The 15,347-nt window shown below is 42.7% G+C and overlaps 1 protein-coding gene across 1 annotated transcript in view; it reads left to right on the forward strand.

Annotated features, from left to right (window-relative positions):
* Nucleotides 1-15,347, forward strand: part of Scarb2 (scavenger receptor class B member 2) — a 57,151-nt gene continuing 41,804 nt past the window's right edge. Inside the window, exon 1 of the mRNA XM_020184051.2 lies at nt 1-272. Within this exon, the coding sequence (XP_020039640.1) occupies nt 156-272 (117 nt within the window). The 5' untranslated portion in view covers nt 1-155. The remainder of the gene's footprint in view (nt 273-15,347) is intronic.

Raw genomic sequence — 15,347 nt, forward strand, 5'->3', positions numbered from 1 at the left:
CCGGGCCAGGGCCGCGCGCACCCCAGCCGGGCACCCGGAGGCCGCGGGCGCCGGGGGTCCCGGGTCACCCCGCCGCTTCTGCGGGGCCGCGGTCGCCGCGCCTCCCTCTTTCGCGGTTAGATCCCGCCGGGCCCGGCCCAGGAGCCGAGCGCAGCATGGGCAGATGCTGCTTCTACACGGCGGGGACACTGTCCCTGCTCCTGCTGGTGACCAGCGTCACGCTGCTTGTGGCTCGGGTCTTCCAGAAGGCCATGGACCAGACGATCGAGAAGGTGAGCGGGGCAGATTGCGTGTGCGTGTGCGTGTGTACGAGTGCGTTTCCAGGTCACCCTCTCAACCGTGGAACTTGAGCAGGAAAGACCTTGCATCGGGGGTTCAAGCCTCCATACTGGGTCCCCTTTCGTCCCTCCTTGTTTTTCTGGGCTTGGAGGTGAGGGTTGAAGAATGGGGAGGCCTGGAGAGGCCTGTGGTCCTTTATAAAGATAAGTAAGACTATGGATTGTGACTTTGAAAAAGCTTTCGCTTACGTTCTGTCGTCTGCATTTCTCCCCACCCCCTCCACACACCCAATCTCTGTTGGGCCCCTACCGTTTCCCTCCCGCTTCTTGAGGAAATTAAATGAAAAGCACCGCAGAAGAGGTTGGTTACATTGGCTGCCTGCCACGGCTTTGAAGCGGTGTGGGGCTGGGGATAAGGAGTGGGCGTGCGATCTATTGTGTTCTTGCTGTCCTGGGCTGGGCAGGAACCTGGACAAGCAGGCCAGACCTTTGGACAGAGCGACATTTCAGCCATCGCAGTGCTTGCGTAGTGCGGTCTTTGCGGCTTTGTATCCTGCAGCGACAGCCTGTGTTACCCGATCTCAGCATCCTTCTTGCTCTTCTCAGACAGTCACCCCTTTCAGACACAGATGCTCTTAGATCCCTGAAGAATCTGGACCTGTCTCTCCCGTGGATGAATGGGCTCAGAGCTAGGCTTGTAAGGCTTCTCCATTCTTTGACTTCCTGGTCATTTCTTTCTTCTTCCCTTTCACCCACATCCACCAAGCGGTATGGAAAGAGGAACAGGAGAGAGTTACAGGATCTTTTTTTTTTTTTTTCTGGCACTTTGGGTTTTGAACTCAGGGCTCTTGTGCCTGTTGAAGCCTCTACCACTTGAGCCACGCCCCTATAGCACTTTTACTTTAGTTCTTTTTCAGAGAGGGTCTGGTGGGGTTTTTATTTGCCCAGAGGGCCTGAACCCCAATCCTATTTACATCTCCTGAGTAAGTTACTGGAATGAAAGGCATTTGCCACCTTGTGTAGCTTATTGGTTGAGATGGGGTGTTGCTTACTTTTTGCCCAGTCTGGTCCAGAACCATGATCTTCCCAATCTCCACCATCCAAGTAGCTGGGATTACAGGACTGCCTTTCTTTCTTTCTCTTCCTTCCTTCCTTCCTTCCTTCCTTCTTCCTTTTTTTTTAGTAGAACTGGAGTTTGAGCCCAGGGCTTTGTGTTCATAAAGCAGGTATTCTACTGCTTGGGTCACACCTCCAGTCCAATGGGATTGCAGATGTGAGCCACTGCAACTGGCTTGGGCCACTCTTTCTTGTTAGCACCAATAACTTCATGCTTAATGATCCTCCCCTCCACAAACACACTGATCTGCACCTGCTGTCAAACAGATACCAAAGCCCAGGCCTCATCCCTTAGTCACTGCACTCCTGCTAGTAAAGTGTCTTATTCCAGGTGGCAACAGATACATTTCCTCAACACGCATTCCCAGAAGTAATCAATTACTTGGAATCTGGCAATTTAAAGGAAAAAATTAAAGTGCTATGGCAAAGCATCATTTAATTTTTAAGAAATTCACACTGCCAAGGGAAGGGAAGGCCCACTGTCTGAGCTTCTCAAAGACCATTGTTTGCCTGAGCGCTGTATTCAAGGAAAAAATAAATTCAATCCTTTCTCCACTCTCCACATCCCAATCCACGGCTAGACCTATTTTGAGGATGCAAAAACTCTTGCTTTAAGTGACTAGAGTTAGGCACGTGTGAATTGTCTGTGTACAACTTGTTTTGTGTGGCTTTAAAAGGCTGTTTCAGGGGAGCCCTCCAGGATGGGGGATCTTCCAGTGCCTCAACTCTAGCCACTCTCAGAGTCTCTGGGGTCTCCATTTCTTAGAGGAGGGGCAGCTTGGTAGGGCCTGAGCTTGTGTTGGTCTTTCTTTCTTTGTTTCTTTATTCTTTTTTGTATCGGTCTTTCTAAATGCCTTTCTCCACAAAGAATGGTCTCTGTCTGACTGATAAGCCACAGCACAGGGGACTTTCAGAACTGCCCAGCTCAGGAGTACTAGCCAGTGTGGTATAAGATATGAAAGGACAGGGCTTCTTTCAATGGATAGATGTGGTAATATTGAAAGTTCACTAGATGCCACTCATTGCTGTTCTGCTCTTTGCTGGGTAAGCTGAAGGGTGGTAATTAGCAAGGGACAGTGAGTCAGGACTTTGCAGGTGAAAACACTACAAAATGAATACTGGCTCCTCTATGTGCCAACTGGTTGACCATGTACTACTTGCTTAATCTTCCTTGATTCCTGTTCCCCTATCTGTAAGCAGGAATAATAATAATATTCAATGTAGACAGAAAGGTTATAAGAATTAGTCAAGAAAATGGGCAGAATGCATGGGTATGATTTTCTTGGGATATACCCAATGTATAATAAATGATAACAATTTTATTTTTATTTGAAGTCATGCCTGCTTATGTCTCCCAAGTAGCAGGGATTACAAGCATGTACCACTGCTCTTGGCTTCCCTATGTTTAGATCTTTAACTTGCCATTTTATTCAAACTTTGACTTTGGACAAATTACTTAACTTCTCTGAGCTCCAATTCCATTACTTGTAAAAGTCGGGGAGAGAGATGTTAGCCATCTTAAGCACAGTGGTGCATTTACCATGAAGCTCACAAAGCTTAAACTTTGACTGTCTCACTTGCTCAGGCCCTTCTAAATCTCTGTACCTAATTCTGGATCCAAACTTTTTTTCCCCAAGGAAGGGGAATTGTATAAGCTTCAGAACTCACAAAACCTGGATCTGCATCTATGTGTGTACTTCTATGGGGCTAAGTGGAGAGCACTTTGCAGTGTCAGGCAAGGAATGGGTGACTGAAGGGTGACTAATTAGGAAGCAATAGTCATTATTTCCATCACTGTTACTATGGAACAGTTCCTTCAAACTTGACTTCAATACATCTGGAATATGGTCCACTCTGATACTGCCAGGTCTTACTTTTCATTTGAAGATACCCCATGCCCTAACTTGTCTACATCAAAAACAGGAGATAGAAAAGGGATGAAATTCAAATATGTAGGTTTGGCTAACTGTGGGAAATTTAGTAAAATAATTGCTGCAAGAAGAATTTGTCTCAATTGATCACTGCCCTTGAGTTCTGCAGTGACCAGAAGCGACTGAAGGAGGACTTTTACTTTGGCCAGGGAGTACAGTGGAAGGAAATGTTATTGGAATCAAATGCCCAGGCTGCTCCACTGCTCAAAGTGACCAAATTCAGGACACAAGAGCTGGGAGGAAGAAATCAGATTTATTGAAAGTCAGCCCCAAAGAAAATAGAGGGGCTGGCTAACTCCTCCAAACCCCTATCTTGCAGGACTCAGGGGTGCAAAGGGCCTTTCTGGAAGGGAAAGGAGGTACATCGAGGCGGCAGGTTGGGCAGGGTCTTCTTCAGTTAGGGCATGTGTCTTCTCCAGAACTTGGCAGTGGCTTTGACTTTCTGCAGCAAGTTACTAAGGAAGGGTGTTCCCAAGGCCGTCTGGGTTCTGTGACTCTAAGGAAAGATCTAATGGCTTTCACCTTACCGTCCAGATTAAGGCAATGGATTAGGGAGAGGTAGAAGGGAAGGGGGGAGCAAAAGACAATTTCAGAGGAGCCTCTGTTCCAGAACCCAGATGTTCTTGACCTCACTGGTAACTGCTTTATATCGGACAAGCCCTGAAACAGTTGCTGCTTCAATCTTCTTTTGCAAAAGAAGCATAGTAGCACTTCTTCAGCCCACACTTTTTGGGGAATATTAAAGCATTAACAAAGACTTCTTTGTCAGGCCTTTCAGACTCCTGAGGACAGGGCTTTGCAGAAACCCAGCAAGCTGTTTGACTCCGAGGAGCTTGGAAAGGCAGGATTTGATACTGTATTTAATTTGATAGCCCAACTACTTATTTTAACACCTAGCTCAGTGCCTGCTATATTGTAGGTACAAAATAAATGACTTTTTTGTCTATCTTTTTCATTTTGTTCTCTGCAGTGCTAGGGATTGACCCCAGAGCTTTGCACATGCTAGGCAAGCCAGCTACTACCAAGCTACACCCACAGCTAACTACATAATCTCGAAGTGCTCCTACTTGTATATTGACCTCATCTTCTGAGTTGCCTCAATTCACAGTTAAGAAGACTTAGATTTTTAGTCTAAGATTTTTCTTAAGCAGAAAAAAAAACCCTTTAGAGATCACTTTATTAAAGTATTATTTTACTTTCAGGGAAACTGAGGTTCAAGGAAACTTAGAAACATTTAAAGCCTGTGAAGAGGGAGAGAGTTTGGCATGCATACTTGGTCTCCTGATATTGAATCCACTTTTCCCACCTCAAGGATGACCATATGTCCCATTTGCCTAGGACCATCCTGCCTGACTTACATGTACTTGCTCTAGCACTGTCTTTCCTACCAAAAATTTTTGGTTTGGATAATAAATTCTATGGCTACCTTCCGTCCCACCCCAATGACACAGTACCCTCCACTTGGCATTAAAGTCGAACCATACTCCCTAAGTAGCTGAAGCCCATTCAAGCTCTCTCAAGCAGGGTAGGATTTTTTTTTTCTTTTTATGAAACTAGAAGGGGAAGCTGTTAGACACCCACAAGTTAGAAACTCAGCATAGTCAGGCCTCCCGAGAGTACAACAGAAACTGGAAAGTCAGCAGGAAGCAGGTATACTCTGCGTCTGTCACTCTGCTTTCTCCACCACCAGCTTCCTCTACTTACTCATCCTGCCCTGGCTGTTTACTCACCTGGGGCTTCGCAAGCTGGGCTCTGCATAGCTTCCCAGCTGCTGAGCCTCCCATGGACATGCTTCATCTTTTAGTTTCTTTTTCCAAGTTCATTACAGAGTAATGTGATTGGCTCAGCACAGACAGAAATCAGAGAGCTATAAATAGAAGCAGTAGCCTTTCTTTCCTTACAGGATTCTTTAACTCCTAAACAGAATTACCTAACCCCTCCCTAGCTTTTAGAAACATGATCTTGAAATAGCAGAATCATGTTAGGCTTCCTTCAACCTCTTACTAATCCACGTAGACCACGAGTGCATGTATTATTTATGATGATGACAATAGAGTAGACCAGTAGCTCTCAGTGTAGGCTCTAGGGAAATGCATCAAAATCCCTTACGAAAATGTAGAAAATGCCAAGCCTCACCCCAGGCCTGCTGATTCAGACTCATGAGGAATGGGACCAGGTTAAGGAGCTAACTATGAGATCCATTAGGGGTTTGCATAACGATTATTTTAGCCCATGCCTTTGTTCTTTGAGATGGGATTCCTAGTTAAGGATATTAATGTTAATAATTACTGTTATTCCATAAATTTCCATTAAAGGAAAGATATTTTTTAAACTGAGGAGGAAGATTCTTGTGTATGGAAATCATTTTGCTTTACTGTCTAATAAAGTGCAAGATTTCATTCTGCACAGGCAATCTGTTTTGCCAGACATTTGCTTGTTCACACAGAAGAATCAGCAGGTGGAAATAAGCTCATTAAGGAAAACACAGGATGCCAGCCAAGACACGCGACCTTTATGGCCTGTCTCATCGAAATACATATATAGATGTACAGGGTACAGGAGAGGGGACCGTTACGAGAGAGGACAACTTATGAGAGCTGGTAACGAGTGTAAAACAACCAAGGGAAATAAGGATCTCCTAGGTGTTTGCTTTCTGTTTCTACAAGCACTTTTAGGTAAATGCTTTGGCAGTCACCTGTTATTAGCGAGTATTTACAGAGTATACCATTTGTGAGGCAGAGTGAGTGCTGAGGGCCATGGCTCCTACAGCAAGTGAGACACAGTCCTGGCGTTACAGACTTCATAATCCAGTTCGAACTGCTTGGCCTCTGGCCTCTTGTGCTCTTAAAAATTATTGAGAACCCCAAAGAACTTGTGTTTCTGTGGGTTATATTTGTTGATGATTATAATATTAACATTAAAACTGATAAAAAAACATTTTAAACACAAGAGTACACCGCTACATACTCCATTAACTATCAGAGCCAGGATGATTTAACATGACGGGTAGCCTGTAGAAAAGTCCATCTACTTGACTCTCAGAGAGAATGAGAGTAAAAAAGGCAGATGATGACTTAGTATTACTATTAAAATTATTAAAATAGTTTGACCCTGTGAATTCTCAGAGATGGTTTCAGGAACCCCCAGGGGTCCACAGACCATTTTAATCCAGCTTAATTAATAATGTTGACTTTTAAAATGTTTTATACAATGCATAATATCCATGTTTTATATTTCTGTAAGATAAAGTTGGAAACTATATTACTAGTGTTTTCAAACCACCAGAATTTTGTGTTACTCACTATGTCCTTTTAGTGTGCCCATGAATCAATCCAGTGATTGATTAACACTGAATCAATCCAGTGTTAAAAACAGTGACTCGGCGGATCTGTCTTTCCCTGTGTGCCGATCAGACTAGATGAGGACATTGTCACCTCTAGGATTGAATTACTCAATGTAATTCAATTTCTCTCTCTCTCTCTGGGGTTGGGTAGGACTGGGTTTGAGATTAGGACGGTCTCAGCTTCCCCAGTAACCAGGATTAGAGTTATGAATCACCACTATAATTTAGTATTTTAAACTACCTTGAAAACTTTTTAAAGGTGGGGTCCTGTCATACTTAATTTTGCATCCTCTTCTTATATAGCCAACTGCAATGCTTTAGACAAAACAGATGGCCAGGGGTTTGGAGTGTAGATCAGTGGTAGAGCGCTTGCCTAGCATTCAGGAGGCCCTAAATTCAATCCCAAGCAACACACACTCATACACACACACACACACACACACACACTAGAGAATAGATGGTCCATAAAATTCTTGGATGAATGGAAGGAAGGATGGATGGATGGATGAAAATTATGTCTTTGGGAATGACATAATTTGGGTTTGCTTGTTGTTTAGCTTTGCATTTTGTCCCACTCTGTAGGGAGTGATGGTGGTCACGTGTTTGCCTCAGAATAGTTTATACTTTCAAAATCTAGAAACTTCACCCAGTGATCCTGATTTCCAGTTTCTCTAGAATATGGATGCCCTGCAGTGCTGGCCCCAGCGAGTCCTGTATGGCAGCAGTCCGTGCAGAGTAGGGTCTGACCCTACTGTCCTAGCGTGTTTGAGCTGCTTTCACAAAATACCGTAGACTGGGCTTATAAACAACAGAAATGCATATCTCACAGTTGTGGAAGTTCAGAAGTCCAAATCAAAGTACTGACAGATTTGGGGCCTAAGGAAGGGCCACTTCCTTATGGATGGAGGTCTTCTCAGTCTAACTTGCACACGGGGGAAGAGGCAGTGAGCTCTCTGGGTCTCTCTTATGTCACTAACCCCATTCATGAGGGCTCTGCTCTTACAACCAAATCACTTCCTCAAGGCCCTACTCCTAATACCATTACCTTGGGGTTGAGGGTTTCCACGTAGGAATTTTGAGGTGACACAAGCATTCAAATCATAATGTCCACCATCTTTTACACCCCTCTTGGCTCCCAAGACCCAGCAATGGTGCCCTGTGTCATTATGTCCTCATGCTTGTTCTGTTGTCTGCAGAGAAACATCTTGGCTCATGACAAAAATGGGTGAGGGTATATTTCTGTGTAGAAGTGAATGCTGTTTCATGTGTTTACCTCACCCACCTGACTCCTTCAACAGTGCCGTACCCTGTCCAGAGATTGAGGCAGAATGCTAGAATTACACTCATCACAAGTCATGTCATTACTTATCACGAGTTCCATGGTTAAAAATTTATTTTAAAAACTAAAAATTGACAAGTAAAAATTGTATGTATTTATGGTGTACGACATGGTGCTTTTCTATGTGTACATGTTGTGGAATGGCTAAACCAATCCATGTAGTATATTATTACTCATATACTTGTTTTTTGTGGTGAGAACACTTAAAATCTGCTGTCTTCACTATTTTCAGGGACAGCAATATGTTGGTGTTGACTATAGTCACTGTGATACATAATAGCTCTCTTGAACTTATTCCTCCTATGTAACTGAAATTTTGAATCCTTTGATGACATCTCTCCATACTCTCCACCCCTGTAAATCCCACTGGAAGGATATTTTCTTTTAGCAGTAATGGGAGGGAGAGGAGACATGGATGTAAATAAGTAGGTGAGGAATGCATCACGTGCTTCAACTTAACAGATAACATCATAACCAAACAAGCTGTGGGATAATGAGATGACTGCACAGAGCCTGGTCACATTTTTTATTTATTCACATTTTAGAATCCTTATCCTCAGTCACTCCCTCAGTCGCTCCCCACCCTTCACATTATCCCAATTTTCACTTAGTTCTTACATTTACATTCTTTCTTGAAACTGCTTGTTTTCCCTTTAGGCTGGCAGTTCTCAACCTTGGCTGCACATTTGTAATTACGTAGAACCTTATTTAAAAAATACTCTAGTGGGTATTTTGTAGTAGGAGGTTTTCTAGGATAGCTATTTTACCATGTGGTCCTATAAATAATTTCTTCAGAGTAGCAGCTCATCCGTGAACTAGCATTTGAATGTGAATTGTCAGATCTCATTAGCTAAAATTATGACAGTTGTAATTAAAGAAAAATGAGTTAAACTGTGACAAAAAATAGTGAAAAACTAATGAATGCCAAGCCGAGTGTGGTGGTTCATGCCTGTAATCCTAGCACTTGGGAGGCTGAGGCAGGAGGATTTGAAGCCAGCTTCGACTACATTGCAAAACTCTGTCCCAAACAAATAAACAAACAAACAAAAAAGTGAATGCCAATACATTTGGATCTAAGCCAAAATAAGGTCAGGCAGTGAGACTGTTAATGATAGCTTATTTTTTTTAGTGCATCAGAGAATAAATGTAAGTAGTGGAAAAGTAAGTCAGCTAGGCTTACTTCATTTCAGGGAGCAGTTTTTATAAGCAAAGCAAACCTACTGGTGTTTTGTATTTGCTGTTACTGATATGGAGTTCAATGAGAACCATATATACACTATTCAGTCGGGTTCTCAAAGTTGGTCTGCATTATCTCTGGGTGAATGTAGACTTTAACACCAACATGGGTGCTTAAGTTGTGTTTCATTATTAAGTAGCCCTCTGTTGACCTTAAAGACCAACCAGCAGTGACTTTGAGTTCCCAGTTTCCTTAAAAGTATTGCTGATTCCCATGAAGGCCTCATGCAATTCCTTAAGTGCTTATTTTTATCTTTTGGAAGTCGCTCGCCCCAGGACAGCTGGTTCAAGGACTTTTGTGATCGTTTCTTCCCCAAGGGTCACTGTCAGGCCACGTTGGAGGTAATGTATCCAGTGGCTGTATTAAGTCATGCATGTGCTCACAGCAAAGCCCAGACAGCCTGTATCTGGTCCATCACCTGGACATCACCCAGCAGCCTGACCCGTGACTCCACAGCCCTGCCTTTAGCTCAGGCAGGCTGTTACCTGTCCTGCTTCTGATCAGCTTTCTGTTCATTCACCTGTAAGATTTATGCTAGTTGGAGAGTTTATTAACTTTGGTTTTAAAACAGTCTCATCTCATACATGATAAATATATATATATATATATATTTCTTGTAACTGCTAATTTTCCCTTTAGGCTGGCAGTTCTCAACCTTGGCTGTACATTTGTAATCACATATATATATGCTTTTCCAGCAACTTTTTTTGGCAATACTGGAGTTTGAACTCAGCCTCAGGTCCTCAAGCTTGGTAGGCAGACGATTTATCACTTGAGCCACTCTACCAGCCCTGTTTTGTGTTGGTTTTTTGGAAATAGTTCTCATGAACTACTTGCCCAGGCTGGCTTTGAACCTTGATCCTCCTGATCTCTGCTTTTTTAATAGCTAGGATTATAGGTGTAAGCCACCAGTACCCAGCTTTTCAGTTATTTAACATGACTTTTTGCCACTATTAAATAAGCAAAAATTTCAAAAATCTTTGAAACCAGTGCTATGAGAAACTCAAACAGAGACACAAGACTCTGAGGCAAGGAAGCAACGCTTTATTGCGCTGTCACAGACTCAGCAGTCATGTGCAAAGGCTGAGCCCCAAGAACAAAGGGGTCTCTCCTTATGTACCCTTGCAAGCAGGTTACAGAGATGATAAAAAAAAAAAAAAAGACAAAACAAGGTTTAACCCATATATGGTTACATGCAATCCTATAGGCTACTTCACCCTAGTGCTAAGTGTGCTATGTGACCTTCACGTTTGGATTCTTTAGGTTTTATCTCTCTGCTATGCCATCCCTTCCCCCCTGCTAGTTTATCAGAACACAGGCCTGTCTGTTTCTCTTCTGGTCCTCCTCCCTGCTGCACCAGCATAGGCTCATGCGTCTGTAAAAAGTTTGACCCAATATTTCTAATTCTAAAAGCCCATTCTAAGAAATTAGCTGGTGACTTGGACAGAGAAACTGCAGAAGGTTCACTGCAGAGTGGAAACAACAGTATTCAGAGGATGACTAAACCGGTTTATCAGAGTATAATGTTCAAGTATACAGCTGTAAAATAATATTTTTAATCTTTAAGAGTGAGATAATCACAAAAAACAAGTGAAAAAAACTTGATATAAATTAATAGATAGCATAGTCGGACATGGTGGTATATTTGGTAATCCCAGCACTCGGGTTAGAGGCAGAAAGATGGCAAGTTCCAGGCCAACCTGGGCTACACATAGTCCAGGTCAAAATAAAACAAAAATACACATTTTATGATCTCAATTTTTTCAAAATACATATATGTATGCATGGTCAAAAGACCAAAGGGAAATTAGCTTGAGTGTCAATAGTAGTAGTATGGATTACAAGAAAATTAAAGTTTCTTTTACTCTCTTTATTGTCAAACTTTTCTACAATAAGCAAGATGGAGTGGGTGAGGAGAGGATGGAGTAGCCTTTTACCTGATTTAAGGTAACAACAACCAATAGTCTCTTTAAAAAATTTTTTTATTTTATAGTTTTTACATTTACTCACATTGTTTGGGCCCCTTCCTCCCCGCCCCCCCAACGGCTGCCAGCTGTTCTTTTTGTGAAGAACATTTGGAAGCAGCAAACGACTTTCTGCCCATTTGTGATAATATTATTTACAGGTTTAAATGTCTCTCCTAAATCTGACTATACAAGTTTCTGTAGATTGATAATTTACTATTGTGTGTAGATATTTTTACCTTAGGCAAGTATGGTATTTTCTTATTTCCATGCCTTTATATCCTTACCTAAATTTTGTCTTGAAAACAGGGCTTCTGCCTGTTAGGCACGTGTATACATTTTGGCTGATTAACAGAAAAGTAAGTTTTCAGTCCAAATTTATTAGTTTGGCTGTTGGTGCCATTCTAATATTTCTTTCACTGATAGTATCATAGTACTGTATTTGGAAAAATTCTTCATGCTCTTCTTGGCTAAAATTAATAAAGACTATCCACAGGCACATTGTGAATCTGATTTAGGACCTTAGCTGATTTTTTTTTAATTAGGGGTAACTGAGAAAACTCAGTTGACTGCCAGGTTTGTCTGGTGGCTGTCATTCCCACAGCAGAACCCTCGGTGAGATTAGTTGTTTGCAAGCCATGGCTTTATGTTCAGGCTGGCACAGGGCTGCTGACCAGGAATACTGGCTCCTTGTATCTGGAGGAATGAATGACATCCTGTGTCAAGTATTCTCTGGCCTTGAGGCTAAGGTTATTACTTGTTAGTGTCTCAGTCCTTCCTTTGCAGGGCAAGCTCCTGGGAATATTGAATGCCCAGTATCTCTGGGACAGAAACTGGGAGTATAAAGCAAAAGATCCTGGCTGGTGACATAAGTTGAAGCAATTTCTCTGGATACATTAGCACAGCGGGGGCTGGGCAGCTACCTGGAGAATGTGGGGTTCAGTTCTTTCTCAGTTCCTCATGTGTCAGTGGACTGGAGCTGACCATGACCTCACACAGCTGTCTTACTTTCCTTTCTCAAGAGATAAGGGTGACTCCCCAGGCCGTTCAGAGTCCAATGTATACTTTCTCCATGGATTCATGATCCCTCTGTGGTAGGGTTGCCAGATAAAAGATGACACCCAGTTAAGTTTGAATTTGCCATAAACAGCAAACAATACTTTAGTGTACATATATCTTGTAGAATATTTCTATTCACTTCAAGTAATCAGCTGTTAATATCCTTCTATATTTACATCATCTCTTTCTGATAATCTTCTTTTTTAATTATTTGAGTCTAAGTTGCAGATACTCTACCACATGGTAGGGTAGCCCAGCATGGGCTTTGCAACACCACAGACCTGAATTTAGTCTGACTTGACTTAATTTACTGGCTTTGTGGCTTGGGAAAGCCTGTGTTGCCATTTCCTTATCTGTAAAATGGGAATTATTTTCCCTTCCCTTCCCTTTCCCTTTCCTTCCCTTTTCTTTCCCTTCTTTTGATGCTGTCACTCTGATAAAAACTGAAACAATGGGAATTCTTGACCCAAGTACATAAAGCTGCACACAGTGATTGCAGCTGGGGGTGGTCATGACTGAAAGTCAGAAGATAAAAATAAAGATGCAACTGTTTTAGAAATGCTGGCAGATGGGTTTACAACTGCCCTCTGTTCTCTCCTTCTCCTTCTCCTTCTCCCTGTGTACTTAGTTCTCTCTCTCTCTCTCTCTCTCTTCTCTCTCTCTCTCTCTCTCTCTCTCCCTCCCTCCCTCTCTCTCTCTCTCTCTCTCTGTCTCCTGTCTCCTCTCTCTCTTGCAACCCAAGGTCTACTCTGGGATTTACAGAGGGTTTCTTCACAAACATCCTGCATTGAGGTGAAGGAAAAGACACACCTCAAAGGTGAAGGAAAAGCTATCACTGCTGAGGGGAGATGTGAGTGGAATAAAAGTGGGCTGAAGGATTTATTGGGATGTCATTGGCTTTGGTAAGAAGTGATGAGGGCAGAGAGCACCATGGCATCAGGCAGACAGTGCGTAACAACCTGCTTCCAGCTGAGACCCTTGGCAAACTGTCAAGGACTCCTTTTTTATCATTAACCATTAGTGTTTTTATTTGCTTTGTTGGTTAAGGACTCAAGTGTACTAAACGTTTATCTGTATCCTGAAAGTTGGAGGGACAGTTCAAGTCAGACTCTTTTACAGATGTTTACACCACTTCTGGAAATGGTTTTGCCCTCCTTCTATCTGGAAACTCTTCCACTTGTCCGTGGATTTTTGGTTGGTTGCCTAAGAGCTGGATGCAAATCAAGCAAGATAAGCCTCAGTGTTAGTCATCTGTTCAACTCACACCCGCTGATTGGCTTGGACTTCACAATTTTGAGGTGATCTTTAACAAAAAGATGAAATCTCAAGTCCTTTCTCCCTCAAATTGTCACACATCATGCTGGTTGTCAGCATGTAGCCCCTGGGGACTAGACTGGCCTCAGGGAGAAACACTAATCACCGTGTGCCCCCACCACTCACCAGCACCCACTTCCTCCCACATCCTATTCTCTCTAACCTTGTTAGCTCCTCCCACTCCTCAAGTGCCTAACCCTTGAGACTCCTGGAGGTGTCAGAGCATTCTCCTGGCTGCAATATCCTCTCTGGCCTTGACAATCCTTTCAAGTAGCCTTTCTTTACCCAAGTCAGATTTGGTTTTTATTTGACACTTCTGACCATTGTGTAACACTACCTGTGTTGAATTGACTCAGGAAAGAGATGTTTTAGAAGGCTAAACTGGCTTAAGTGTGAAGGAGATTAAAAAATATATTTTTTATTTTTTTTATGAATCAAAGTGGAAATGAACCTGGTTAATCTCCCAGGTTTTACTATGAAGCCCAGGCTGGCCTCAGCCTCTCCAGTGCTGAGATTACAGTGTGTACCATCACCCCCAGCTTGAAAGATTTTTAGTTATTCTTAAAATTTCCGTGTAGCTACTTTAGATGCCTAATAGCACTTCTCTATGTGGTTAGGAGCATGAATGTCTTCCATTCATCCTATCGTCCTATTGATTTTCTGCATTGTTTGAAAATTTTAAGCAACAAAGAAAGTACTTCTGTAAGCAGAAAAAAGTGTTCCCTTATTTTTTTTTTTTTTTGAAAGGGAAAATCAGATTTTATGTGATGTTATTGGGCTGGGGATATGGCACAGAGGCCCTGGGTTTGCTCCCCAGCACCACAAAACAAAACAAAAAAATATCGATAGATCCTAAAGGAATGAGAAGAACTGGAAACAAAGAGAGCCAAGTCGCCATGGCCTCTGCTGTCTTCCTGCAGAACAAAGGTGAGCCTCATGCAGTGCTGCTGGGGCCATCTGTCCTCCAGGTGCCCCAGAAGCAGCCACCCTCCAACCCCCACCCTACACTGGGCTTCTGCTCTTTTCTTTTCCTCTGCCAAGATGGTTGATTTGGCACACTGTATTCATTACTCACTTTTATTGATGAATTTCATAGTGTGTAGAGAATTTAGAGTCAGAAAGGACTAGAGACCTTATTTGTGAAAGAAAATCACCTCAGAATGAACCCCAAAGAATCAGAAAGTGGAAATGAACTTGGCTAGCCTCCAGGGCTAAACTTCCTGCTTCAACTTGAGCATGTTCCTCCCTCCCTCCCTCCCTCCCTTCCCAACCCCCTCCTTGGTTTCTTGAGACTGGATCTCCTATAAAGCCCAGGCTAGCCTCAAACTCAAGACCTTGTCTCTCCTTCCTAATTGCTGGGATTATAGGTAGCTTCCATCACCCCTGACTTCTGGTGTTTTCTTGCACTCTGAGCTTAAACTGACTATCATTTTCCTCCCTTCAGATAGCTTAGGCTTGTGTTTAGGAGATGAGATAAAAGATCATAAAGCTCTTAGGTAATTAATTGCCTTAAATGACTGGTTAAGTCTCTCTGTGCCTGGGCAGGGAACCGTCAGGGTTGGGGAATAGGTGGGAAGCCTTGTAAATGAGAGTTGTGAATGGGACCTTGGAGGCTGGAGAAATTCAAGGGATTCCCCGATTTGTCTTTAAATGTTCCTATCATTTCAATCTGATTGAAACTCAAATCAGTACTGGTGGTAAAGACCAAGAATATTTCAGCAATGTTTTGTTTGGATAGATACCTGATGGATGGACATTAATCACAA

Source organism: Castor canadensis, chromosome 9 (assembly GCF_047511655.1).
Source record: "Castor canadensis chromosome 9, mCasCan1.hap1v2, whole genome shotgun sequence".
Classification (NCBI taxonomy): Eukaryota; Metazoa; Chordata; class Mammalia; order Rodentia; family Castoridae; genus Castor; species Castor canadensis.